We start from the raw sequence: 27,557 nt of genomic DNA, 5'->3' as shown, positions 1-27,557 counted from the left end.
CACGAGGCCCCTCCAGACCCTTCCCCATCCTTGTGGCCTCCTTTGGACACTCTCTAATAGCTTAATATCTTCTTTTATATCGTGGTGCCCAAATTTAGTGTTGTCAGCAAAGTTCCTTGGTATCCCTTCCAGTCCTGTGTCCAGGTTGTCAGTGAAGATGCTGAAGAGCACAGGGCCAGGGGTGGAGCCCTGTGGAACCCCAGTCAGTGCCAGTTTTGGGGTGTCCTGTGTGCCCGAGCCACTTGCTCACCCCTCAGGTAACTCAGCTGGGTAAAGACAAGCTGCCCCCTCCTGTCCCCCTGAACCCCCAGGGCTGTGACTCCAGAGCCACCAGGGCAAAGCCCACACCACATCCTGGGTGTATTCATCACCCTTCTCACCATGCTGGGCTTTTAAAAGATCTTATTTACAAAGGAAATGTGGACATTACTTCCTGGGAAGCCTCTGGGGATTGCAAAGCCTTGGCTGGACAGAACACACGGCTCCAATGCCCTCAGTGCCATGAAAATAAACAACTTTTGAAGTGTTCTGGCTCAGACACCGTGGTTCAGCATGAACAATTCCTGCTCTGGGGCTGCACAGAACTATGTTGGACCCCGCACTGCCCTCCCCCGGCTGCCCTCATGGGCAGGGGGTCTCTCTGTGCTTGGCCACTGTGTGAGCCTCGTGCCTGAGTGCTCAGGAAAATAACAAAGCAGGGTTATACCCTGGGCTGTCACTCCCTCCTGAGAGCCAGGCAGAGCTGGCCAAGGCTTTGCAATCTGTTTGGAGAAGGAAAGGAGTGCAGCTCTGATTCACCCAGAACAAACAGAGGCTTTAGCAGGCACAGAGCTGCTATTGAGAAATAAGTTAAGGATGCTCTGTGAAACTCCATCTCTGTATTCCTTGGAAGCTACTGCCCTAAATGTGCAGGATTTTGTCAGAACCCTGTAAAAAACCTGTGACAACATGACAGGGAGCTGAGGAGCGTCTGGCAAAACCTGCAGGACACACTCACACCCACGACCCAACTGCAAACCACTGGAGCAGGACAGAGGAGGGATGTGAGACGGCCTGGCTGGGGCTGTGCTGGGTGGGACACAGAGGGGGACACAAGGGCTGAATAAGGCACACTGAACAGATTGGGGTTAACACTGTGTGTGTGGGAAATGACACCCCTGCCTTGCCCTTCCGTGCTGGGCTGTCCCTGCCCTGCTGGCAGCAGCAGGACTGGGGACAGGGACTGGCTGGGGGTCCTGCCAAAGCACAGCTCTCAAAGCACAGCACTGAGGGTCCAACAGGGACCCCCAGAGAAAAACATTTGGCAACAGAGAGAGGAGAGAGGAGTGGGTGGGAGGACAGGGTGGCTCAGCTGGGCACAGGGCTCCTTCCTGGTTCCCAACCCAGAATTGGCTCCTTCAGGAGGCTCCAGCCCCTGCTCTGCAGCCAGTGCCCACCTGGCTGCCCCGAGCCTCCTTTATCCAGCACTCGGAACAACATTGTCACTGGTTGTGGATTTTATACAGACTGGTTTGCACTTGTCTTGTTTTTGTTTTTTTTTCCTATAAACTCATGGGTATTCAGACATGCATCAAAAATCCCCAGGGGTTCTAAACACTAGGTATGTACAGTCTGTATCCTACAGCATTTCCTGTGCAAAAGCTAAGTACCATCGCTAAGAGACACGGGGGCACAGGCAGGTGACCCCCAGTACCTGGGCAGTCCGTGTTTCCAGGTCCAGAGGGATTTACTGTTGCTTAAATAACGAGATCTGAGAGGAGGAGGGGGATGTGATGACTGGAGATGGCGGGTCCCTGCCCACATTTTCAGTGCCTCTTCTGCATCTACGACCGGTGCCTTCCTGCCGTGAAGAAGGCCCAGAGATCTGGGGTGAGCCGAGACCCCTGTAAACACAAGCAGCTCTCTGGAAGCAGAGCTCCTCTGGCAGGCAGCAGGAGACACTTCCATCCTCACGAACACGTTGGGCAGGTGGCATTGCAGGGGAGACTCCAACCCTTGGCTTCCTTGGCTGCTGCCCGACGCCGCTCCGGACACGAGTCAGTGGGCGCTGAGCTCCTGCTGCCCCTGCTCGGGATGGAAACAAGAGCCAGGGTACACCTGAATGCAACAGGCCAGCAAGCCAGCGTCACGCTGGCGTGGGACACTCCTTCCACACAGCTCTGTCCCCGGGGTTAAAGCTGGTTCATGGCACAGAGGGGCGGGAGGAGGAGGAGGGCGAGTGCAGCGAGCTCCGGCCGATCGATCTCTGCCCTCGGCGGCTGCGCCGGCCGGCATGGCCACCCCCAGGGCTGGCTGCCAGCTGGGAGGGAGGGTGTGTCATCCAGTGACAGGTACAAACATTGAACTCCAGTCTCATAGCTGCCCTCGGCGCCTCTGCGGAGCGATTCTCCTCGCACAGCCCCTCCTCCTAGGTTTTCTCTTCCCGATCTGTTTTCCGCCTCGTGATGTTCCGCGGTTTGATTTTCAGCGACAGTTCCCACAGGGCCTCCTCAGCCAGGTGGTCGCTGAAGTCGTTGAAGAATGACACTATGTCGTCGTTCCTTTTGATGTCGTAATGTCTGGAAAGCCACAGAGGAGCTGCTGTTACACAAGGGCTGCCTGGGCTCCTCTCCTGCCTTTGGGCCACCCCTGTCCCTGTCCTGCTCTGAGGACACCCAGCACTGTGTGTGGGCTGTGCCCTGTGCTCATGGCAGTGGTGTCACACCACAAAGGGGAAAACCTGCTGCTGAATTGAGGGGAAAAAGCACTTATCACATAGAAATCAGCAGTTAGATCTGCTGCCTCGGCTGCGAGACAGCACTGAAGAAAACCCCAAATACCCCAGAGAACACAGGAACCAGCAACGGCAAAACCTGAAGGCAAAACTTATCTGGATCTCAAAACTAATATCAGAAAAATGCCCTTAAATGTTTATCTAACCTAGAGAAGGAAGGAGACTGATTAGAGCCCTGTTATTCCCAGCTCTCCTTCCAACTCCCTTCCCTTTTAGACTCCCTTCTCCTTGCCCAGGGGCTCCCATGCCCAAGCCCCTGCCCCAGTCCCCACCTCTGAGCCAGCCCCACTGCTGCACTTACACTTGCTGGAAGCACCTCATGCTGTCCAGGATGTTAAACTGCTGCCAGCGCTTGGAAAAGTTCACTTTGCTGTCAATGTAATCAGGGTTTCCCAGATGGACAAAGGTCAGGTCCTGCAGAATCAGGCCTCTGAAAGAGGGAAAGGGGTAGCAGGCCAAGGGAGAAGGCAAACAGACACAGAGGTTAGTCACAAAAGGCAGGGTGGCCAGCCAAAAGGCAGCAAAACAAAATCCAACAGCCTCCCACTGCCACCAGAATGGCAACCTTATCCAAAGGGAAACATTCCCCAGCAGCAGATCCAAAGGTGTTGAGATGCAAACAGCCCCAGCCAAACTGCTGCAGAGAGCACCCATGGGCTGATGTGGCACGGTGCTGCCTTACCCCAGGGGCTGGGCAAAAGGCAAGGGCTGAGCTCAGCAGCAGCTGCTGAGAAGCCCTTGAAAGAGGCATTTGAATGTGCATTTGAGTGTCAGGGGAGGAGCTGCACTCACAGGTAGGGGATGCAGGGGGGATCCACGTCGGCCAGGGCCGCTCGGTAGGCGCGGAAGGACGAGGAGCTGTCGATCAGGGTGCAGTACTCAGCCAGGCCCTGCAGCACACAAATCCCCTGCTGACACCCCTGCTGCAAAGCCATTCTCCCTGTCACCTCCCCCCTGAGAGCCACACAGAGCAGGGAGTGCATGCCATCCTGCAAACACGTCCAGCTGATTTACTCAGCCCAACCCTGGGGTGTTCACATTGCTGCCTTCAGCCTCCCCCAGCCTTGGGCTGCAGGAGGAGGAGGAGGAGGCTGTTGTCCCCTGTGACTGTGCTGGCAGTCCTGCAGCTGTCAGAATGCCCAGCCACGCTGAAGGCTTCCAGCACTGTGGCATTTTACCCACTGGAGAGGAGTTATCCACCATCTCTCCGCCCTGGGACACTGCTGGGATGTAAAACCACTCAGCTGTTTCACACATAACCACACTCAGCCTTCCCCCAGAGACCACAGGCCCCACTGCTCCTCACCTCTGAGGTTTGCTTCTGCCACTCCAGCCTTCGGATGGGTGCAGAATCCAGTGCAGAAAGAATGGCCAGATAGGAATTAAAATTATTCAGCTTTCGTAAGTGCTGTCAGGAGGGAGAATATTCCAGTTACTCGAGAGCTCTGAAAAGCCTTCTAGCATCAAACAGCTCTAGCAAGCAGAGGACCCCACTCCCCTGCCCCTTTGAACAGCAGTGTGTGTGATTCACAGGAAAAAACAAACTGGTACCTTCATAATCTTTATAAATTTAAGGAGCAGCCTCTCTCGGTCCTGGGCTTTCTCTTGTAGCATAATTATTGAACGGACCCTGGAAGAACAGACAGAATAAAAGATAAACCTACTTAAGCAGAGATCAGATTTCCTCTTGTTTCATTAAGAAAACTGATCACTAATAGGGATGGGTCAATGCAAAAATGTTCACAATACCTCAAACTTAAATGGAGCACTCTAATCCACAGCAAAGACAAGATACTGTCACAGAATGCATTTATTTGCAAGGGGAATGTTTGTTTCAAGAGCTCAGTGATACTGATAATTAATTCCTCTGGATTACAAGACCCTCCTTATTTTATTTCTGCTGTGCTCTGGGGTTTTAGATGAGTGCTCTGCATTTACTTCCTGGCCAAAAATACAAATTATCCCATTTGTAACAAAGGAACCCAAGTCTATGAGGAATACTTGGAATATTTGCAAGGCACTGGAGGTTAGGCACAGTTCAGTGCCACGTTCTGAGCTCCTTACCAGTAGGACATGTTATTAAAGTGCTCTGTGAACTGTGTCAGGTTGGGACTCTTCTCTTCATTTTGTTCCTTTGCCCAAAGCAGAACTTCTGGAATCTGCCAAGGAAGGAGAGGAGAGGGGTGAGAAAATACCACACATTAAAATGGGATTTCTACCCCGAGATTCCCAGCTGCAGCCTGTGCTCACAGGCACTTGCTGGCACAAGATCAGCTGTGTCCTACAGTCCAGCAGGTGTCTGGGAGAGCTGGCAGAAGGTCCAAACCCTCCCACTGCCCTCAGCCCACCCTCATCTCTGTACCTCGATTTTATAGAAGAGTTCAGCATCCAGCAGGGTCAGCTGCTCAGCTATTTCATGGCTGTGGAAATCATGCAGTGTCCCTGGCCTGTGGAAAACAACCGGGAAGTACCAAGGCTCAGAAAACGTGACCTGTTTTCTTATCTTTCTTGTATTTTGAACTGAGGGAACTCCTGTGTTCCCAGGGAAGGGCTGCCCTGGCTCTCAGAGGACACAGGTGTGGTCACAGACACCTCTCCTCACCTGGCTGCCACCCCTCTGGCTGCGAGAGGTTTGATGGAGTTGGCGTAGCTCAGCATTTTCTTCTGATCCACCTTATCCAGGATGTTCTTGCGCAGCACCCTGGCCAGGCTCAGCTCCCCACTGCACACCAGCCTGAACACCAGGTCCATCAGCAGCTTGAGGATCTCCTCTGTCAACTCCACCAAGCTGGGAGGAAGGTGGAAAATGCAGGGAAGGCATCAGAGCTGAGACACTGAGCTCTAGGGGTTTGTATCTGTACTGAGTCTCATTGCTCTTTCCTACCAACAGAAATTTCTCTTCTTCTCAGCTCTTTCTTTCCCAGAGATTCTCCTTTTATTTGTTATTTCCAAACCACTGACCCATTTAGGACACACAGGAACAATCTGTTCTTCCAACAGAGTTCAGCATTACAGGTGTCCCACTGGTCAGGGTTGGGGGATTTCAGCTGTCATTACAGATTGGATTAAAAAGATACATCTTCCCTAAAAACCACATTTTCCCAGCTGCCAGGTTTCTGTGAGTTACTGACTCTACATCCCAAAATGAAGAAAGGAACTCACCACAGCTCATCCACCACTCTCACCAGCACGAAGAAGGTGTTCTTACTGACTCTCTTCTTGAACGTGTCTGGGAAGTGGCAAAACTTCTCATATGTTGGTTGTAAATTAAAGAATTAACTCAGGGTAGCCAGACCAGCATCAGTGCAATTCCCAACTGCCTCAAGGAATTGTAAAATCATTGATTTGGGGTGAAAGTACCTTAATAATCATCCAGTTCCACTCCCTACCATGGGCAGGGATACCTTCCACTGTCCCACGTTGCTCAGGCTGCATCCAGCCTTGCCTTGGGCACTGCCAGGGATGGGGCACCCACATCAGAACACTGTTCTGTCCTGATGGAAACTGGTGTTTGATTTCCAGGAGATAAGGGACACTGAGATGGCTCTGAGATGGCATAAACTGACACCAGCTGCTGGTAGCAGGGTTGTGAGGAGGAACTGACACCTCACAGAACTGAGAGCAGGTGTACCCTGAAATTGTTCTCTCTAAGGTGGCACTTAATGAGCAGCACTTCCCCACGGTGATCTCCCCCACTGGTCTGTGACATCTGCTCTCAACAGATCTCAGATGTCACCTCCACCTTCCTGGCTGCCCAATCTGCTGCAAGGAGAACAGTGACAGGGGCGACAGCACAGGCTGAAAAACCTTCTGCCAGGTGGACAAAGGGACAGAGAACAAGGTTATCAGTAAGGCAGCACTGGCAGGGTAGCCCAGGCAGGATTGTCACCTGGCTGAGCCGTGCTGTGTCCCTGGCTGCTGATCCAGAGCAGCAGCTCTGCTGCAGATGGCACTGACGAGCTGCAGCAGGACACGGTGACGTCAGGCTGCCTCTGACGTGGCTGCACAGAGCCACAGCCACCAGGGCCACCAGGGCCACCAGAGCCACCAGAGCCACCACAGCCACCAGGGCCACCAGAGCCTGCCCTGCTCTGCTGGCAGGGAACAGAGCCAGGGGCAGGGAAAGGCAGCAGGGTGCTCAGGGAGAGCCCCTCTCCATCCTGTGCCAGGAATGCTCACCCTGCACGTCAGGGTTACCAGGCACAAGCTCAGCTCAGGGCTGGGAGGCCAAGAGCATCTTCAGGGCTGAGTTTATTGTAGTAAGAGAGAGAAAGCCTTGATGGTTCAATCATCTCTAATATTAAACTACACCTGCCCACACAGGCAATGCCCATGGCTCCTCTGGAAGGCAGAAGGTTCTCTGGTCCCCACTCCACAAATGAGATGTCCCAAATAAAACACATTTCCCCAGTGACACACAAAAAAACCTGAATTGCTCCTCTACCCTGCCAGGACCCTCAGGAGGCAACTCAGGTCCAGTATCCACTGTGACTGGACCTGCCCTGCAGTAATTCCCACTGGAGAGGGCGGAGGTGAAGGAATTCCTGCCTGGGACACACCAGGGCCAGCACATCCCTGACCATGCTGCCAGCAGGCTTTTGACCAAAAACCTTGTCACCAGCTCCCTCCACACTGACCATCCAGCTCTGACTCCTGATGGGAGTGAACAGCTTCTCATGAAAGGATATCTGTACTGCAGCTTCTTGATGAGCTCTTCAGGGGTAATGAATGTCCTGTATGTGGTCAGAAAGGCTTCACAGTACAGCACCAGATCTGGGGGAAAAGCAAAAAAGCTTCAGTCAACCCTGCTTTCAGAAAAAGGAGCTTCTTGTGAAGTTGAATGCAGATGTACAGAGGAGGACAGGGACACGCTTTGGTGTGAGTGAACTTCCCAGGAAGGCTGTGCTCTTGGTCCTCACCAGCAGATGGACCCTTTGGCACAGGAGCAGCAGTGACACTGCCCTGTCCCCACCGGGCTGGCCCCGGCTCCCACTCGGGCTTGTGCCTCATAAAGGGGTCAGTGAAAAACACCTGCTTGTGGGACAGGAGCTATCAATAATGTGTCAGGGAAAAACGTAGTTCAGACCTTGGAGATGTTTAAAAAAGATGATCTGATGGCAAGAGGTGATGCCTGCTCTGTCTCTGGGGCTCAGGCAGGTGACTCTGCCCTCCCAATGAGAAACACACATGTTTCAGCACATGCTCTGGTGCTGCAGATCCTCTGCCCTTGCTGAGTTCCACGAAATCCATGCCAGGACAGTGTAAATAGAAGATTATTTCCAGCCAAAAGAAAAGCAAATTGCACTGCAAAAACTGATGCTGTCCCAACACAGATGGGTGCACACAGCCTGTGCTGATCCACCTGCAGGACAAGCTGCTGCAGGGCCTGGAATTGCAAAGGCTTTGGGCATTATCATGGGCACAGGGGATGGAATTTGAAGAAAGCACAAACTGCAAACAGGAATGCAGATGTCAGGTCAAGACTGCAGAGCACTTGGAGTGCCAATGCCTGGTCCCTGTGGACAGGAGTGCCAAAATGGGAGCACTGGGGATTAGTGGCAGCACAGAGCAGGGGCAGGGCAGCAGGGTGTGCAGGGGATGGCACTGTGCCCCTGCCAGGAGCTCTGCACAAGGGGCAGGGTGGGCAGGGCACCAGGGATGGCATCCTGCCCTGCCAAGAGCTCCTGCTGTGCCTGCCCAGGCTGGGCTGCACATGCAGGGCTTGTCCCAGCCAGAGCAGGCATCACCCCACAGGCACGGGCTGCAACAGCCACTGCTGGGAGGTGGAAGGAGCAGGGCACAGAGGGAGAGCTCTGCCTCTCTACCTGCTCTGTTTCTCTTGGCAGCAACCGCACCTTCCTCCTGCCCTGAAATCAGGAGTGCTGCAGCCTCTGGGTGACAGAACAGAGCCTGAGTGCTCACACCAGGCCTTGTCCAGCCCTAACCCTGCACTCACAGCAAGTGTGTGTGGCTGTGAGCACTCAACTGACCAGGGATTTTATTCCTGAAGACCACAGGTCTCTCTTTATCCCTTATGCCATTTAGCTTTTTCAGAAAACTCAAATGGACAAGAAGCATCATGCAGCAGGGCGTGGAGTTACATTTATTCTGGGTTCCCATCTGCCCAAAAGGCAACGTGAGGTAATACAGCTGGTCTGCTCTGGCACTCGAAGCTGCCAAGAAATTCATCTTTAAAGGAAAGCCTCTTAACTCTACCCCTCTGTGCCTTTGGCTGATTGATTTACAAGCCTGGAATTCTTCTCATTGTAAGCTTAATTCATTAACCCTCTCAGTCACCCAAGCAGTGGGTTAGCATAGCACAAATTCCTCTGTGCTCCATTCAGCCCTGGCTTGGCAGGCTGAGCTCAGGCACGGGAACTGTCCCCTGCCCCAGCTCTGCACAGCTGCACCACTGGGCACATTAAATCCTGCTCTGGCTTCTCCCAGCTCTGAAAGGCTCTCCATAGTTCTCACCCCACTGCCTGCAGAGCCCTCAGAGCCCCCTGTTCATGAACTGCAGGTCCAGCACTCACCCCCTCACCAGGCAGCTGTGTTTCAGTAGGAAGAGTAGGGGAGTTTTTTGTTGTCACACTTATTCCAGAAAACAAGAAGTTTAGAAATTTCTCTACCTCACTTTCAGCATGTTTATGAGGGGTTTTTCCACCATCTCATTTAGACTTTTCTTTAATATACATTTCCAGCCTTGGCACAATCAACTGCCTCCTCCTCTCGGGTGTGTTCCTATCTTTGGTCCTTTCTGCCTGCATTCTATGCCCGTGCAGACTGGGAAACACAGCTGTCAGGGGAAGGATTTTCTGGCTAGCTGAATGGTGCTGGTAAGTAATTGCAAACATCTTACGCTACAGTGAAACCCCTGTCATTTAAAAATGTACATGAAAGATATTTCCCCTTTGACTATCAACCTCTAAACTGAGCACTGAGCGATTCAGAGGTTAGTGCTTTGCCTCCCAGGAGATAAGGAGATCAATCCTGGTTAAGGCCATCAGCACAAATGTGTTTGGCAGGTTCAAATAATTCTCTGGAAACACTGCAAAGGCTGTCTTTGCCACAGGTCTTGGAAAGGAGCTGCCTCATGTGTCTGGTGCCTGGGTTTGGGCAGATGAAGAGGGGTTTTAACAAATCTGGAGCTCAGGGTTGCTAATGTGCCTTCTCCTCCCCCAGATCTCTCCTTTTGTACTGTGGATTCCCTCTCTGAACTGGTCTGGGTGGCTGCCAGGACACAAGTGGTACAGAGAGGGACAGGAGGTGGCACAATGAATTGAAAATACAGGGTGTCAGCAGAGCAGCACCTGGGCAGCCTCCCAGTGCCCACAGGTACTGCATTACACCCAAACCAATATCCCTTTTTTCCTGCTTTGATGAACAACCATTCCATAACTCCTACAGCACCAATGCCCTGAAATTCAGAGGACAAGGAGCACCTCTGGAAACAAGATCCAGGCTGGTCACACCTGCTCTCACAAGAGGCAGTGGCCCAGCTCAGCAGGTACAGGGACACAGCACTGTCACTGCTGTGCCAGATCCAGGCAAGGGCTGGGGGGAGTTAATCCCATCCCTGCTGCTAAATGGAACCACCAGGGGCTTATCCAGCTTACCTCCATCTCCCAGAGATAAACACAACCCCCCGGGCTCAGGGGATCCCTGCAGGCTCCCCCAGCCCAGCTGTCAGTGCGCAGACAGGCAGCCAGGCCGTGCCAGGCCGTGCCAGGCCGTGCCAGGCCGTGCCAGGCCGTGCCCTGTGCCCCACCTACCTTTCCTGTCGGTCTCTGTGGCGTGCACCAAGAGAATGTCCCCAGATCCACCTCGGACATCTGGCCCATCATCCCCCTGCAATGGCAACACAACCACGTCAGGCAGGGCCCAAGCTCCCTCAGGCCTGGTTTAACATGGCTGAGACTCCAGCTCAGCAACGACTGGCAGCACACAAAGTGTTCCTGGCACTGCTGGCAGCACAAGCTGGGACATGGAGCCCAGTGCTGGGATAATCCTGGAATCTGCACAGAGCATTTGGTGCCCCAGAGGAGGAGCTGGGCTGATCCTCACTCAGGGTCTCCCTAAGGCCAGGTTGTGCAGCTCAGGGGAGGCTGAACCTTCTGCCCAGAGGAGAATGAGCAGAAATGCCACAAATCCTCCCATGAGCAGGGCAGCAGCACTGTGTGAGCTGCCTCAGAGTGCAGGATCACGTAGCACAGTGGCTCTGGGGTGGGAGGTCATGCATTCAGCTTGCATGCTCCTGGAACATCAAAACCCAGCAGTTAATGCCCTAATCTGGAGCCATTTGGCCAGAGGTCACCTGAAATGATCCAATAACTGGCAGAAGAAAACAGCCCTGCTAATTGCTTGACCCCTGCACTACCACTCTCTAAAACATATCTTTTTTCTAGCTACTGCCATTTCACAACTCAAAATATGCAAAACTGATCCAGGGCTCAGCCAGCAGTTCCCACACTGCAGGAAGCAGCTCCCAGTGACAGGTCTATACTGCTTCAAACACACAGATCAAAAAGAAAAGAAAGAAAAAGGACATTAAGACACATATCTGCTAGTCACAAATGTTCAGAAATCATTGATTTTTATATGTTTTTTAAAGGAAACAATCAGTCAGAGGAGGCTGGAGTTGTGTCTGTCTTCCCCTAGGAATGTCTTAAGCTTTTCAATGTGGAAAACAGTGAAACATGAATTACAGCCAGGAGCAGCTCTAAGATGTGAATTTTTCAGGTGACCCTCTGGCAAGACTCATGAAACTACTTAGAGAACATGTAAAAGCTCCTCACTGTCTCCTGCACATCTCAGCTGACCAGAGAACACCCCTGAATGCCACTCAATGATCCATTCTCTGTTTTCCAGCCAAGCCCCCTGACAGTCTGCGAGCTTCACAAGGTTCCCCCCAGCTGCAGGGCACAGGCAGCTCAGGAGCACAGGGAGCAAAGCTGGCTGGGAGTGCACCCAGGGCTAGACACAGAGCCATTTCTCAAACACAGACACAACTCCTTGGCTGCTTTTCCACATCATGTCCTGCTCATTCACCTGCTGAACCTGCCCTCAGAGTGGAAGGTCAGCACAATCACCCACCAGGATGGATTGTGCTCAGGCTCTCAGTGATTCATTTCAGACTGTCAGAGGCTGAAGAGGGAAAGGGCAGACTGGGAAAAGGGCACAGGATGTGCTGGTTTTTAGGGAGACATCTCCCCTTTTGTCAAACCCTCACTCATTGCTGGTGCTCCCTGCCTGTACCAGCACCTCATACTTGAACAGCAGCCTTCACACACACCCCACTTCTGCTGCAACCTAGTTTTTCCTATCTAATAAAAGCTGATGCCTTGTTTGTGCACACAGAATCAGATTTCAACTCAGAGTAAACCAAACAAACCCTGAATGCACCTACCTCTTGCTTCAGTGTTAATCTGGACATGATTTCACTGTGGTCAATAAGGGACAGCTCATCTACCTCTTCCTCCAGCTGTGATGACTCCAAAGCATCTGGTGACTGTGGCTGCCTGTGACAAAGAAAAGGGAAATAACCTTCACCAAATGACAGTAAGTACACAGACACTCTGGAGGTAAATCTTTTGCAAACAAGCCCAAATGTCTCTCTCTAACTCTGTTGTTTTGTGCATCTCTTGAAAAAGAGAAAGATAAACCTTCAGGACGTGAACACTTGTCAGTCTGCATTTCTGGCAGACAGGATTTTACTATAAGTACACACTTCCATGTCTCCTTAATCCACCAAATTTTTAGTGCACACAAATCTAAGCCCTTCCTCAAGTGTACAGAGACTGAGCACACTCTCCTCATGCACATCTTAGTCAGTTCATGACCTGCTGTGCTGAGACAAGGGGAGATGACAGGGAAAATAGAGCAGAAAATCATGACCATTTTTTTGGTCATTCCTACCCCCAAAGGCTGGTACTTTTGTGCCAGGACATGTCCTCTCTGTGCCTGTATTTCTAAAAAAACCCAAACCAAAGTACTTATGTTCCTCATGGCTTTCCCCAGGCCAAAATCCTGTGCACCAGTCAATATTTTGGGCAGATAGTGAGCTCTGCAGAGCACTCTTGTGTTGTCTCCTTCACTGCAGGGATTAAAACCTTCAAACCAACTGCAGGAAAATGGGGGAGGGAAGTTGACTGTCACACACAAATCAACTGCTGCTCTCTGTTTTTGCTTTAGAAATGCAATTGAAGAGCAATCTCGAGCAGCAGGGAAGCACTCACTCCACTCCTCCTGAAGCCCATCTGTTCCAGCTTGCACCTCTTCATTTACATAGGCAAATGACAGCTAAGAGCATTAGCAGGGATATAAAGCTCCTGCTCCAGGGCCTCAGCCAGCCTCTAACTAGCAGGGTTGGGAAGAAATTTCCCTCTGGAAGATGATTCCAAACAGCAAATACAGATTCTTGTCACACATTTCCCTGGAAGCAGGAGGGAGCAGCCAGTGTCAGGGACAGCACAGCCACTGACATGGACTGAGGGTGCCAACACAGGCTGCATTAACCCCAGGGGCTCCCTGAGCTCAGCAAGGACATCCTGCCAGGGTTCTCTGCATTCAGGATCCCATCAAACACTGGCTGTGCAAACCAAGTCGGCTTAAAGGTTTAGACAACATGGAGGAGGGTTAGGGCACACCAGGCACCCCAAGGATGGTTTGGCTGAGGGGATCTTGGGGCTCTGCACTCTCTGAACATGGAAGGAGGACACCAGGGGTCAAGGCTCACCTTTCAGCACCATCTTTGCCCTCCTTGCCCATGGCACTGCTGTTCAAAGCCGAGTCTTTGGAGGGGCCATCTTTGACAGGGGGAGATTCCTGCCAAGAGAAAGGAGTTTTTCATCATTACACGGGGTCCTTGAGCCCAGCCAGCCTTGCATTTACAGTCTGCCTGCCTCTAAATGGCCCTTTACTGTAAATTCCTACAGAGCAGTTAAAGATTGATGCAAGTTAATGCCAAATGCCAGGAAAACACAGAAGTTAATCAGACAGGAAATTTGGGACCATCTCTGGAGACTAGTGTAATTAGTACTGTTTGCTTTTAACATTGTGAAATGATGCTGAAAGTTACAACATAAGTCAGCTGTTGTCTTGGATTTTAACCCTCTCATGACCTTTTATTTTTCCTCCAGCCCTTCCTGTTGAAATACACTTTGCCTCCTGCTTTAATCCAAACAGACACGATCAGCTCGAAGCTCTCCAGTTTCAGTTCCCCTCCTGACCACAGCCCCCCTGCCTCAGGGGTGGATGCTCGCTGCTCCCTACCTCCCTCCTCTCCCATCACAAGAGGTTTTGCAATGATGCAAGGTTTCCACTCCACGACTCAGGGCTGTGGAAATGAGGCTAATGCAGAAAAGCAGAACCAGCTGAACCCGCGGCACGGAACAGCAGGTAGAGAGCTCAGAGCAAAGATACAGCATTTTAAATTAGCCATTTATTAAGGAGACAAACAGCCATGAACAGCAAATGGGAATATTAATCCAAAAGTGTCAGAGTTCAGAATTATTTAACATCATGCAGAGTGAAGCTTGGAAATGCAAACCTGGCGAACAGACAGGACTGAAACCACCCAGCATGGAAACACCCAGCTGAGCCTGGCTTCCTTGGGGTCTGCAGGATTTTTCCAGACTCTATCTGTGTAAAGCCCTTTGCTTCAAAGCTGAGAATCTGCTCAGAGCTGCCCAAAAGGATGGGCCTGCCCAGATGTGTCTCCTGAGGGGAAGTGATGGGAGCACTATCTCTTGGCGTATTTAACACCACCATGGATAAAGGTCTTGGACACATCCTGCAGGAGATGTGCCTTCCAAGAGGAGGGCAGGCAAAAGGATCACCACACACTGCTGCCAGTTTCCTATGACCCAACAGGAAGATGGGACCTCCCTGGAATGGAAAACGCCCTGGCTCCTCTAGGAAATATCTAAGATACAAGGCTTGGGTAAAGGAAGAAACAGCGTGTGAGTACAATGCTAAATCAATCATTCACTCTGCAACCAAACAGTGAAGGAAAAAAATAAGTATTTAGTGCAGAAGGCTTTCTGTATTAAAATAGGGAAGGCAAAGCAGTCACAAGAAAAGATGTGGCCCCAGGATGGCTCAGGGTGCAGCTCTCTGCAAGGGAACTCCACGCAAGCAGCTCCAAACAGCAGCGAAGCAGGAGAAGCCATCCCTGACTCTTGTCAGGGCTCAGCATCACCCCAAAAGCATCTCCTGCTCTGCACCTGCACCAAGAGGGCCCCCAGACCTGCAGCCAGCAGTGGGCAAGCAGAGGGATGGCTGGGGCAGCAGAGGGACAGACAGGGTGTGCAGAGGAGCCCCGTGCAGGCGCATGCACCGGGCAGGGCAGCCCCTCTCGGGCTTTACTTACTCCTTCAGAGCCTGGGAGTTCCCCGTTGCTCTGGCCAGAGGAATACAGATTGACATATTCACCCTCACCAGCCTCCTCACTGGCGTTTTCACTCTGAGGGAGACAGGATGAAAGGAGATACGTGATGGTGCCCCCCACCAGCGCTTTGTGGCAGACAGAACCTTCGAGCAGAACAGCCCTGGCAGCTGCTGTCACCTCCTTCGGAGCTGTTCTCTGTCTCTGTGGCCAGCAGCGGCCACTGAGGCTGCACCATCCTGGGGATCATTATTTCTGGCTCTGGAGGACTATCCTGAGGGCCCTGGGCAGCAGCAGGCACAGCTTTGCAAGAGCTGTGGGCTCCAGGTGAGAGTGCCAAGGTGCAGCGGGCGGATTTCAAGGTGCTGGAAGCGGAATGTTCAGAGCTGGACACAGAGCTCCTGTCCTAGCCAGGGCAGTCTTGGTGAGTGCAGACCAGCCCTCAGCCCCATGGGCATCAAAGGTATCCACCAAACTAGGCTACAAGCATGGACTAGACCCATCAGACCAGAACACACCAAACTCGAGGCCTGCTGGGATATAACAAGGACCCAGTGCAAGGAAGATGCAAAGCAAGGTCACATCCAAAGCGTGAAAAGCTGCACATTTACTCTCCAATCAGTGACCCTCTTCCAAACTTGGCAGAGAGGCAGTACTAGCATGCCCTGTGCTGACAGCTCTAATCCCATCAACTCTCGGCTTCGCAGCGGACGGAAGAGGAACTGTCTTGAAAATGAGGTGTTCAAAAAAGTATCTGTAATGGACAGACCTGCTCAGTGATGTGCAAAGGGATCTGGGACCTCAAACTAGCAGAGTGGGAACAGTGTTAGCCTCACTTCACCAACATATGACAACCTGCCACCAAGCACACAGCTGGGGCTGATGGGGACTGGGAAGAGCAGGAACCTGGAGAGAACAATAGGCTTTATGCACAGGAGAGACAGAGCTGGACTGGACCCACTGCTCCTGGTGACTCAGAAGGGAGCAGGTGGCAACTGCAGGATGTGAACTGCTGTTAGGAGCCTGCATTTAGTAACTACCAACCTCACAGAACACTCCTTTACCTCCCTCAGCTTTATCTTACAATTGCAGGAAGCTACAGCCAACTCTCCCCTTCACCAGCATTTGACATTTTGTGTTTCCTATATCTGTGTAACATTTTCTAAAACCTGCTGAGGCTGTCCATTTTTACATGAAATTTCCTCTCTTCAATCCACACACATTTGGAAACCAGACCAGACCACAATTTAGCATGTAATAATACAAGAGACACTTTCTTTGAAAGAAAAACCCCAACAAACAAAGGCAGCCTTGCGTGAAGGCGCGTTATCATCATCCCTTTGGATGGTCTCACCGAAGGCGTCTGGAGAGAATCAGTGAAAGAGGTTTCAGAAGGAAGGCAGACAGGAGCACTCCCATTAAAGCTGCTCTCCTGAGAAGAGGAGTTTGGCACATCCACAGTGCTGGGTGACTGGCTGGCTGCAGTGGGCACCGCTAGGTCGGGGCTCTGGGACACATGGACGGGCGGGAAAGGCGGAGTGGAGCAGGAGGAGGAGGTAGAAGAGAGGAAAGGAGGTATGGAGACTTGGTTGTGAGGCACAAAGTCCTGGGAGTAGGACCTAAACACGGATTTGTACTGCAGGATGCAGAGACACAACACAAAAAAAAAAAAACAGACAAGGAAGATGGGGAAAGGAAAGAGACAGACAAAAGAAAAAGTAATTAGATTGGCAGCAGCATAGCAGTGACAGCACAAGGCATTTCTAACACAGGCAGCACTATTTCAGCATCCACACGCTAGAGCAGGAATTGCTACCTGGGATACATCAGCCAGGCTTTTCCTGGCTGTTCTTGCACCAACAGCAGCCTGGCTGCTCATCTCACAGAGGGAAAGTGAGCAGCAAGGTGTGAGCTGCAGGTATCCAGCCTTTGCTAGGCAGGGGAAAACCTGGATAGCTCAGAAAGTACACAGAAAGCACAACTCTGAGCAGGCTGGAAGTATCTACATAGAGAAAACTACTTCAAGTGCTTATTGCTTTTCTGGGATTTTCCACAGGATCCAAATTTAAGATGCTTTTTGCTCCAGCCCTGTAATTTAACAGCTACTGTGTCAAGTCTGTTCCAGAACACACAGCTCCCAGGGAGGAGTGGCTGGATACTGCCTTCAAAGTTACACTGAAGGATAAAGGAGATTATGCTGCTACTCCTTCCCATTCGTGAAAAACAGGGAGCAAAAATGGTAATTGCCCTCAGGAGTGATGAATTCCTTATCAAACCAATCCTTTAATGCAGTGCCTTGAAGAGTCAGCTGAAGAGATGAAAAGAGATCATCTGCGTAAAGCTTTATTTCACTATCTCTCCTAATCATCAGATTACTGTTCAGATAATATTAAACAGGGTGCAGTGGGAATATATTGTGCCAAGAAAAACAAGAGCAACCCTCTGTCTTTTAACATCTGGTGCTAGTAAGATTTGCCATCAGGGTAAGTCCAAAACAAAGCTGACTATCATTAAAAAAAAAAAGGTAAATCTGCTGGAGAGGAGTTTATTTTAAAACTTGCGAAGGTGGTCATAGTCAAGTGGACTGAAAGAAGAATCACATCATCCAAAAAACCCCAGGCTGGAACAAAGTTGTGGTGCTGCTCCACTGAGGGATCTGCTGCAGGACAGTGCAGCACAGAGCTCTCAAGAAGCAGACACAACTTGCTCAAACCAGGCTGAAAAGTGACACCACTGTGATGCAGAAAGAAAGGGAATCAAAGGCAGGAATTGGAGAATTCAGGCTACATTTTCTCAGGAGAGTTGAGCAGGTAAGAAAAAGCAAAGCTTAGTCCATCACCTGAGCCCCAGCAGCAGCACCCAGCTCAGCAGTGGTGTTTTTGTTTCTGCCTAGGAAACATGTGGGCTTAAAAATTTAAACTGATAACAGCCTCAGGCCAGAAGCCTGGTCAAAAAAGCTTTTCCACTACAAAGGAAAGGAAATGTAAAGGTCAATGATTAGGCTTTACCTTCCACCACCTTAATCCTTGAGTGCCTGTGCCTTGTGCCTTTCGTGGGGTCCAGCAGTGCTCCGGGTGTATTCTCAGGGCCCAAAACAAATTGCAGGCCATAATACAGAGGAGAGGAGGGGGATGCTTTGGAAAGAGAGCTTAAAAGACTGCTGAAAAAATAATTAAAATGCAAATCCCCTCCATGTGCCTGTGGCTAAAAGGAGACTGGCTCTAGGACAGGCTCCTCTCTCTTCCTGCCCCTTTCTTTCCGGATGAGCAGCGCTGGCTCCAGGGACACTGTCAGCTTTTGGAGCTGCCTCAGTAACAATGACAACTCTAATCTCTGTATTTACTTTCTGCCTGGATAAATGCTCTACATTTATTCATTTTCACTTGCATGGCACAAACCACTAAATCCCTCGTAAGACGCCGGGCTCATGACATCACCTTGGCTCAGCAGATTCATTCTGCCTGCCTGCTATTCCACGATCTCACTGGCACTAATATTCCAATGATCACCCCAAGTCCCAGCCTAGACCCCAAAACCACTGCTCAACAGCTCAAGAAAGCACTCAAAAAACTGCTGTGCTGATAAGAAGATGCTTTGCCCCTGCAGAGGAAATAATTAGCTCCAGCAAAGCTCAGTGCCAGCTCCCCCATTGCTGGATTTCCTGCACCCACATGACACGGGCGGCACACGCTGCCCTTCACTTTGTACTTGATGGACATCTTCCACCCAGGAGGTCCAGGGGGCTTTGTCCCTGACCTGCTGAACCCAGAGGAAAAGGCAGGCTCTGCAAAGCAGCACTGGAGCTCACGCAGGGCAGCAGAGAAAGGAAATGCCTGCGCTCAGCCAAGTCACTCTGGGACAAGCCCTGCGTGAGGTGCTGGCAGGGTTAGCTCAGGGCAGGCTCTGCAGCCTGGACCAGCAGCTCAGGGACATGAGTTACTGCTTCTGGGGCAGGAACGTTTGTACAGCTCCTGCCTCGAGGAGTCTCACACACATTAATCCTAATTTGAAGGCAATTTAGACCTAAATATAACATAACATTGAAGAAATTTTAGAAGTTTGAAAGCAGATAAGTCAGTATTGAAAATCACTGTATGCTTCTCTCTCCCTGGTCTCGTAACACACCTTCAGAACAACTTCTTGGCATGAGATATGTTGAGAATGCCAGCTTAAGGCCCAGGTAGCCATGACAATGCATTAATCTTCATTATGTGATCCGTGAACAATCATTTAAGGATGCAGACAGGCTCTCAGCATGCTGTTAACAAAGGGAACAGTGCAGAGAAGCCTTTGGTGTGCTGGCATTAATTAGCCAGCCTGCTCTCGACTTCCAATCTTGTTGTAAAGTTGCATCTTGTAGAAAGGGAGCCAGGGAGCCCCCTCCTTCCTCCGGAGCCTGCAAGCAGCTCTGGAATTCCAGCTATGCAGCCGTGCCGGGACAAGAGCCAAGAGTGAAGCATACTTTTCAAAGAGAAAAAAATCCCACCCAGCAGAGGAGATGATGTCCATATGGCACCCATTCCTGCTGCTCCCCAGTCTGACCCAGCCCAGCCAGCAGCTGCCCCAGGAATTCCAGCCATGGCTTCCATGGGATCTGGGTGTTGTCCACCTCCTGGAAGCCTTGTCATCCTCTAAAATAAATACTTCTTTGGGGAGGGGACAGTCCATTCAACACAAGTGTCACAAGGAAACAAGCCATCCTTTAGTACTCCCCCCAAGAGGCAACAGTTTATCTTGGAAACAAATCAGGGCTTGCTTTCATCAGCTTCTCAGAGCTTTCCTGCAGGGTCAGTCAGTTATGGCTCCACGGACACAACCTCCTACTCCATGGCTCTGCTTTAAGAGAAGTGATTTCTGGGAAAGCTACAAAACAGGGAAAGGATGCTCTGCTGTCCCCAAACTCTGGCCACACTGCCAGCTCCCACCACAGGACCAGAAGAAGCTCCCAGCATGAATAACTCTGACCTGTGACAGCAAACAGCCAAGACAGGGAGAAGAGGAGCTCCCTCTCCTCTCACCAGGGCACTGGTTTTTATAAAAACCTCTCTGCCACTTGGGAAGTGCTTGCACAAAGCCAGCTTTGAGCTGGGAGCAGCCTCATCTCCTGGGAGCAGCAGGAAGCAAACCCTGAACATTTACCACACACTGTGACACAGAAGATTCCCAGAGACAGCATCTTTCAACCTTTTCAATTTGCTGCCTTTGATTTTTTGCGACTGTGAATATTTCAGAACAGCTTTCCGTCATCAGAAGCCTTGTTCCAGGATGTCCCAGAGGTCAGTGACATTCTGGCTGTTTATTTGGATTAGATGGCAGGAGATAAGCACTTTTTTCTATTTAAACTTCTTTCAGCAGAGATGCTTCTTCACACTCACCAGGCATGGCTGAGCACAGCTAACAGGGTATACATGCAGAGAGTCAGTGGTTCCAAGTTACAGCAGCCTCCAGCCCAAATCCAAAGTTGAATTCAATTACATGGCTGACAGAGCATCTGCAGCATCAGCAGACACAGTTTTTACCTTTTAAGCACAGCCTTCTCAGTTACCCTATGGACTTCTGCCAAATTAACCTGCCATCCTGCCAGACACTCCCAGACCAGGTAGAGCATCAGACTCCCAAAGTATGAAGCTATCAGAGGAAAGGATCAATCTTTCAGATCTCCCCTGCTAATGTTATTAAGGGGAACTATGTGGGCAACTGGCCAGAACTGGATGCCCAAATTGTAACAGTACAGAATTATGTTCACAAAATACTGGGTGTTGCAAAGTCATTAGACTCTAAGAATATAATTGCACAGACAGCTATTTGAAAAGACTTCCTATCTCATAACACAATGCTGGGCTTCCAGGTACTTTTGCTAATGAGGAAGGAAATGCTCCTGCAATGAATGGCTGGAAACACAAGCTGCCAACAGAATGGCTTCAAGCACTGCCACAGGAAAGGCAGCAACTCCTCAGGCTGGAATGTTTCTCAGCAAGGCCTCTGACCTGGCTGCAGAGCTGACCTCCCTGGTTTTAACTGATGGTTACCACAGTGCAGGGGTGGATGGGGATTCTTGTGTCTCCTGGCTTCTGCACAAGAAAACACAAAATCCAAATTTTCCTTGTCGAGGAGAGACTCCTGCACATCTTTGTAACAAAACAAAGGGGGCAGCAGGGGAAGAAAACATTTGTAAGATCCATTAACCATGCTGTCACCCATCCCTCTTTGGAAATTATCAGAATTCAATTCAGTTGCAGCTCCAGCATCAACTCTTTAGCTTGTGGACAAAGCCCCCAGATCAAGATGGCAGACCTGGAAAAAACAGAGTCTGGAGACCAAGACAAAACTTCTCAAAGATCAGTCACACAAAAACATGGGGTGTGTGGCCTGTGCAGTCAACATGGGACTGGTCAGCAAGACCTACAGAGACCTGCAGGGTTCCAACTGCAAGGAAAATGTATAAACCCCCAGGGGAAATGGTTTTCACCACCCCAGAGGATCCAATGATGGCAGCAGGCAACAGCACTATTACTACCAATGTCCAAGCCTGCCACAGGCAGTGGAAATGAACACAAACACAGAAGGAATGCTAAACAGGAAAGGCAAAACAATGCCTAAGTCAGAGCAGGTGGTTAAAGGGATGCAAATCTTTTCAATCCCCCTTCCCTCTGCTCCAAATTCAGGAGTGAAAACCTCAGGACAGAAAGGAGCAAACACATTATGATTTCCCAGCCATGGTCTGACTGAGGCTCTCACCATGTGAATGAAAAGAGCTCAGATCCTGCTGAGGGCAGAGCCTGGTGTGTGCTGCAGGCTGGGAGTGAGCTCCAGGAATGGGAACCAGGCAGGGAAAACGTGGGAAGCACATGGCTGTGTCATGCACGCCTTTAATCACTTATCTGACCCCCCTTTTCCTGAACATACGTTAGCACGCACACAAGAAAGAAGAACAGTTGCTGTGAATTTTCTGTGCACTTGCTCAATTTGCTCAAGAATGGTGAGAACAAGTGAGAACAGAAGCACTGAACTGGAGCTTTCACAAGGGAATCACTTGTGCCTTCTGCTGGAATCTGACAGCCAGTTGGTTAATGGTAATTACTGGAAATGTTCCTTAATTTAAAAGAAAACATAAGAAAAAACCCAACAATCTGAGAAAGGCAACTTATTTCTACACAGTGAGGGATGCAGCCAAATTTCCATTCATGGCATGTACATGCCTTGGAGGTACAACTGCTCCTTGTTTCAGTGAGGAAAAGCTTCCACAGGAGTTTCTGCAGCCGCCAAGGGAGCAGTGGAGCTCATCACTGGGTATTTCCTTCAGCAGTGCAGAGCTCTCCAGCTGCCAGGAAGTAATGAGATTTCAAGATCTGATTATTGCTGCTGCTGCTGGGATACCTGCCCACCCATTTCCAGGCAAACAGCACAAGGATGGATTGAACCAAGGGACAGCAGCTCTGTGCTCACAAGGAGGGAAGGAGTGATCAGCTGGAGAGAAACTACTGCCCACCATAACCAAGGACGATGCTTCTTGTTGCAAACCTCCTTCCCCACTGCTCAGAACTTCCAAAAGAGGTGGAAATCCCATGAATGATTCTTCAACAATCCAGCTGTCCCCCCAGTGTGGGGTTTAATGGCTCAGTGTCCATGGGATGGGGAACATGATGCAGCTCCTTAAAGCACCAGCCCACACCACCAACACAAGCCCTGCTGGCACAGAGGCCAGACACGAGTCAGACTGGGATGCAAAACAGCTCCACTTGCCAAACCTATGAGGTCTGATCCAGTTGCTCAAGATCTGCCTCTATCCAGTAAAAGCTATTACCTCTGACACAACTTCCTGCAAAGGAGGGAAAAGCACAATTAGTGGGCTGACAGAGCAGTGGTGGCAGCTGGGCTGCAGCAGCCCCTGCAGAGCTGACTGCAGAGAAAGGAGTCAGGGCTCTGGAAAAATTCATCCATTAAAAATTAAAAGATGCTCTCAACAACTTCACCTCTTTTCTGCTGTCTGCAAACAGTCTTGTTAAGCCATGTAAATCAGGAGTAAGGCACTAATCCTTCACCTGCAGCACGGAGCTAAGGGGATAACAAGCAGAGTGTGGTGCTGGCTCGGAGGAAAATATTGCAAGAGTCACCCTCACAGTGGTAATTTCATGGCTCTGTTCCCACATTTCCTCCCACTTTGTTAATGCCAGGGCCAATTTAAGTAAGCTGCATCAAAACAAAATAATTTAATTTTTTTTTTTAAACAGAACAAATAAGATAATTAATATAATCAAAACACCTTAAGTTGGAGTTGGGCAAAAAAAAAAAAGGAAAGAGAAAAGAAATGAAAGGAAAACCCTTAAAAGCAACACGTGGCACGTGAAAAGATGGGGACAGGGACAGGTCCTCCCTGGAGTGACTCCTGTGCCATCCCTAGCCAGGATCCAGGGATGGAAAAAAAGCACAGGGCACTTTCTGAAAAGTGGCTGCACTTGCAGGGCAAGGGAAGGGAAAAGGCACAGGGCACTCTCTGCAAAGTGGCTGCACTTGCAGGGCCCTGCTGACACTGGGGCAGGGGACAGCCATCGAGTTCAGCAGCTCAGACTTCCTGGTATTGATCCAAGGAGGTTTTTGCTTCCTGTGCAGAATGATTATATAACAATTTATGTAGGAGACATATAATTTTAGGAGATCTGATGGCCACTGCTGCTACCTGGGTACACAAGAGGCCAAGTGCTCAGCTGGCAGTGTCTGAAAGGTGTGCTCTCCCTGGCACCGGCTCCTCGCTGGGGCTGGTGGCAGATAATGCTGATTTTTGCCAGGTTTATTGTTCACCAGTGCCTTTTCTATAGGGAGAGAGGAGAAATGAAGACAAGAGGACATGAGGAGCAGAGCAGCATGCTGAAGGGCTCCTGGTGGCATCCCCCGAGTGAAACCTCCTGGGGCAGATTGCAGGAGGGGCTGCTCTGCTCCGCCAGGGCTGATGGAGGGTGGGTGTCACCCTAGGAGGGATCCAAACCCCACAGCTGTTTCACATCTCTGTCTTATTAGGGATAGGGGAAACAGGATAAACTGTGGTTATGGCATTACATGGGTCAGGACATGGGTATTCTGCAGCTCAGAGACACTTTCACAATGAAAATCTCATTTTTGGCTGTGAAAAAATAGATCAGATAATGAGAAACTATGAAATGACCCTAATTTAAAGGTACTAATGGAAAAATCACCATTTTTAATTCAGCTTATTTCATTTGACAGTGCCCTGTCTCATTGTTCTCATTGTTCCTCACTGTTTCAGCCATTTATCTTATCCCTCACCAAATCCCTGCAAAAATGAGTAAGGATTTTTTAATGAAGTTTTAACATTTCTTAAAATAATATATTCACAGTAATGTAGTCCAAAGTAAGATGAGAATGGGTCAGAGCAATGTAATAGGTAGTAACCATTTAATCCAACAAGGACACTTTTTAAAATCAAAGTGCCCACGTATTTTTAGAACATTATAGAATCATATTTATAGCCTCCCAATTAAATCAAAAATAGTCAAGCACTTTTATCTAGTCCTACAGTTCCATGTTTTGCTAGCAAGGACCACTACCAAGCAAGAGAGCTGCACAATTCAGGACTTTTACTTCAAATTTTAGAACTGTTTACCACAAATTTATGCAAACACTAACCTTGCCACCCCTCAGCCTTTTCATGTGTGCAGCAAAGCTGTGACAGTGCTCTCTCTCACCCAAGTGGAAGGCAAAAGCTTTCATTCATGGCTTGTGAAGTAGCTCTACTTGTAAAGCACTTGAACACTTTCTTCTTCTTTGGACCAGTGATTATCACTGATTTTTAAAGAATGAGTAAGTGCTGAAATGGGGAGATAGCAGTGGCACAGTGGGAGGATACTGTTTTCAAACATTTAATATTAAACTAATTGAACACTTCGGAATCTTCTCAAGCATTGCCTGATAATTTCTTCTCCAGGAGAAGCCTAATTTACTAAACATCCAGGTCACTGTCAAAAAATAGTGTATTCTCAGTTGTCATCACATGGCAATCAGAGCATAACCACATAGTTTTACATGAAAATGAGCCCCACACTGATGAGCTGGTGGAATCCCATGGTTGAATTCAATTTCATTATATTAACACTTTGTTATTATTACCATTTAATTTAAGCAGCTGATCAGAGATTTAAGCAGTGCTCTAACACTATTCTGATTTAAATGATTTCCAGCTCCTCCTGCCATTTTCTCTTCAGGCTGCTCACAAGTGCTGTAGGAGAGAAAACCCTGCTCTCATCCATCAGCAAATCATACAAGCAAACTGAGCTTGTTTGGGACCATGGAGACGTGAAGGGAAGCAGACAGGCAAAAATGAGATGGAAGATCTAGCAGAGGCTGAAAAATAAAAAATAAAGGAGCTGCGGCCCCTGTTCCACATCTTTGATTAAATCCATGGGTTTTGGGGACAGCATCCTGTTATCTCTCCCAAGGCCAGGCTCACACAGCAGCCTTTAATTGACTCATGCACATCAGTGGCATCATGCAATGGGACAAAAAGACTTTGCAGCTCCAACGTGCAGCCTGGGGCACACCGAGGTCACAGGAGTGTGCTGGGCACACAGGCCAGCTCTGCTCCTCAGTCCCCTGCCACACATGTCAACGTGGAGAGAAAGCTACACCTCCCCTGGCTTCACTTGGTGAGAAGCGTAAATCTCAGCAAGAGTTACACCTGGGGAAAGTTACACCTGGGCAGAGTTACACCTGGGCAGAGTGAGTTACACCTAGGGAGAGTGAGTTACACCTGGGGAAGAGTTACACCTGGGCAGAGTGAGTTACACCTAGGGCAGAGTGAGTTACACCTAGGGAGAGTGAGTTACACCTGGGGAAGAGTTACACCTGGGGGAAAGTTACACCTGGGCAGAGTTACACCTGGGCAGAGTGAGTTACACCTGGGCAGAGTGAGTTACACCTAGGGCAGAGTGAGTTACACCTAGGGAGAGTGAGTTACACCTGGGCAGAGTGAGTTACACCTAGGGCAGAGTGAGTTACACCTGGGGAAGAGTTACACCTGGGCAGAGTGAGTTACACCTGGGGCAGAGTGAGTTACACCTAGGGAGAGTGAGTTACACCTGGGGAAGAGTTACACCTGGGCAGAGTGAGTTACACCTAGGGCAGAGTGAGTTACACCTGGGGGAGAGTTACACCTGGGCAGAGTGAGTTACACCTGGGCAAGAGTTACACCTGGGCAGAGTTACACCTGGGCAGAGTGAGTTACACCTAGGGCAGAATGAGTTACACCTAGGGAGAGTGAGTTACACCTGGGGAAGAGTTACACCTGGGCAGAGTGAGTTACACCTAGGGCAGAGTGAGTTACACCTGGGGAAGAGTTACACCTGGGCAGAGTGAGTTACACCTAGGGCAGAGTGAGTTACACCTGGGGGAGAGTTACACCTGGGCAGAGTGAGTTACACCTGGGCAAGAGTTACACCTGGGCAGAGTGAGTTACACCTAGGGCAGAGTGAGTTACACCTGGGGAAGAGTTACACCTGGGCAGAGTGAGTTACACCTAGGGAGAGTGAGTTACACCTGGGCAGAGTGAGTTACACCTAGGGCAGAGTGAGTTACACCTGGGGAAGAGTTACACCTGGGCAGAGTGAGTTACACCTAGGGCAGAGTGAGTTACACCTGGGGGAGAGTTACACCTGGGCAGAGTGAGTTACACCTGGGCAGAGTTACACCTGGGCAGAGTGAGTTACACCTGGGCAGAGTGAGTTACACCTAGGGAGAGTGAGTTACACCTGGGGAAGAGTTACACCTGGGCAGAGTGAGTTACACCTAGGGCAGAGTGAGTTACACCTGGGGAAGAGTTACACCTGGGCAGAGTGAGTTACACCTAGGGCAGAGTGAGTTACACCTGGGGGAGAGTTACACCTGGGCAGAGTGAGTTACACCTGGGCAAGAGTTACACCTGGGCAGAGTTACACCTGGGCAGAGTGAGTTACACCTGGGCAGAGTGAGTTACACCTAGGGCAGAGTGAGTTACACCTGGGGGAGAGTTACACCTGGGCAGAGTGAGTTACACCTGGGCAGAGTGAGTTACACCTGGGCAAGAGTTACACCTAGGGCAGAGTTACACCTAGGGAGAGTGAGTTACACCTGGGGAAGAGTTACACCTGGGGAAGAATGAGTTACACCTGGGGAAGAATGAGTTACACCTGGGCAGAGTTACTCTTCGGGGAGAGTCACACCTGAAGGGGGAGAGTTACACCTGGTCAGAGTTACACCTGGGGAAGAGTGAGTTACACCTGGTGAGATTTACACTTTGGGGGGATTACACTTGGTGAGAGTTACACTGGGTGAGATTTACACACCGTTTCTCCCACCTGCCCGGTGACTACAAGAGGAGTTCAAAAGCCCCCAAAGGAACCTCCAGGTTCA

The 27,557-nt window shown here is 50.2% G+C and overlaps 1 protein-coding gene across 8 annotated transcripts in view; it reads right to left on the bottom strand.

Moving 5' to 3' along the window:
- Positions 1-262: 262 nt before the first annotated feature.
- The window catches only part of RAPGEF1 (Rap guanine nucleotide exchange factor 1), an 88,631-nt gene continuing 61,336 nt past the window's right edge, over positions 263-27,557 (bottom strand). For 3 of the 8 annotated variants that reach the window (XM_054283975.1, XM_054283967.1, XM_054283968.1), the window contains exons 12-26: positions 16,513-16,794; positions 15,144-15,236; positions 13,509-13,597; positions 12,180-12,291; positions 10,546-10,621; positions 7,462-7,546; positions 5,936-6,028; positions 5,376-5,561; positions 5,136-5,220; positions 4,838-4,932; positions 4,325-4,403; positions 4,080-4,181; positions 3,566-3,663; positions 3,075-3,203; positions 263-2,558 (exon numbers count right to left, since the gene is read on the bottom strand). In XM_054283975.1, the coding sequence (XP_054139950.1) occupies positions 2,408-2,558; positions 3,075-3,203; positions 3,566-3,663; positions 4,080-4,181; positions 4,325-4,403; positions 4,838-4,932; positions 5,136-5,220; positions 5,376-5,561; positions 5,936-6,028; positions 7,462-7,546; positions 10,546-10,621; positions 12,180-12,291; positions 13,509-13,597; positions 15,144-15,236; positions 16,513-16,794 (1,755 nt within the window). In that variant the 3' untranslated portion in view covers positions 263-2,407. The remainder of the gene's footprint in view (positions 2,559-3,074; positions 3,204-3,565; positions 3,664-4,079; positions 4,182-4,324; positions 4,404-4,837; positions 4,933-5,135; positions 5,221-5,375; positions 5,562-5,935; positions 6,029-7,461; positions 7,547-10,545; positions 10,622-12,179; positions 12,292-13,508; positions 13,598-15,143; positions 15,237-16,512; positions 16,795-27,557) is intronic. The other 5 variants (XM_054283971.1, XM_054283973.1, XM_054283974.1 and 2 more) reach the window with 2 other exon arrangements.

Source organism: Melozone crissalis, unplaced genomic scaffold (genome assembly GCF_028551555.1).
Source record: "Melozone crissalis strain CALT ecotype California unplaced genomic scaffold, PUWL_Pcris_2 ptg000041l_1, whole genome shotgun sequence".
Lineage (NCBI taxonomy): Eukaryota > Metazoa > Chordata > Aves > Passeriformes > Passerellidae > Melozone > Melozone crissalis.
This window is presented reverse-complemented; position numbering and strand designations above follow the sequence as displayed.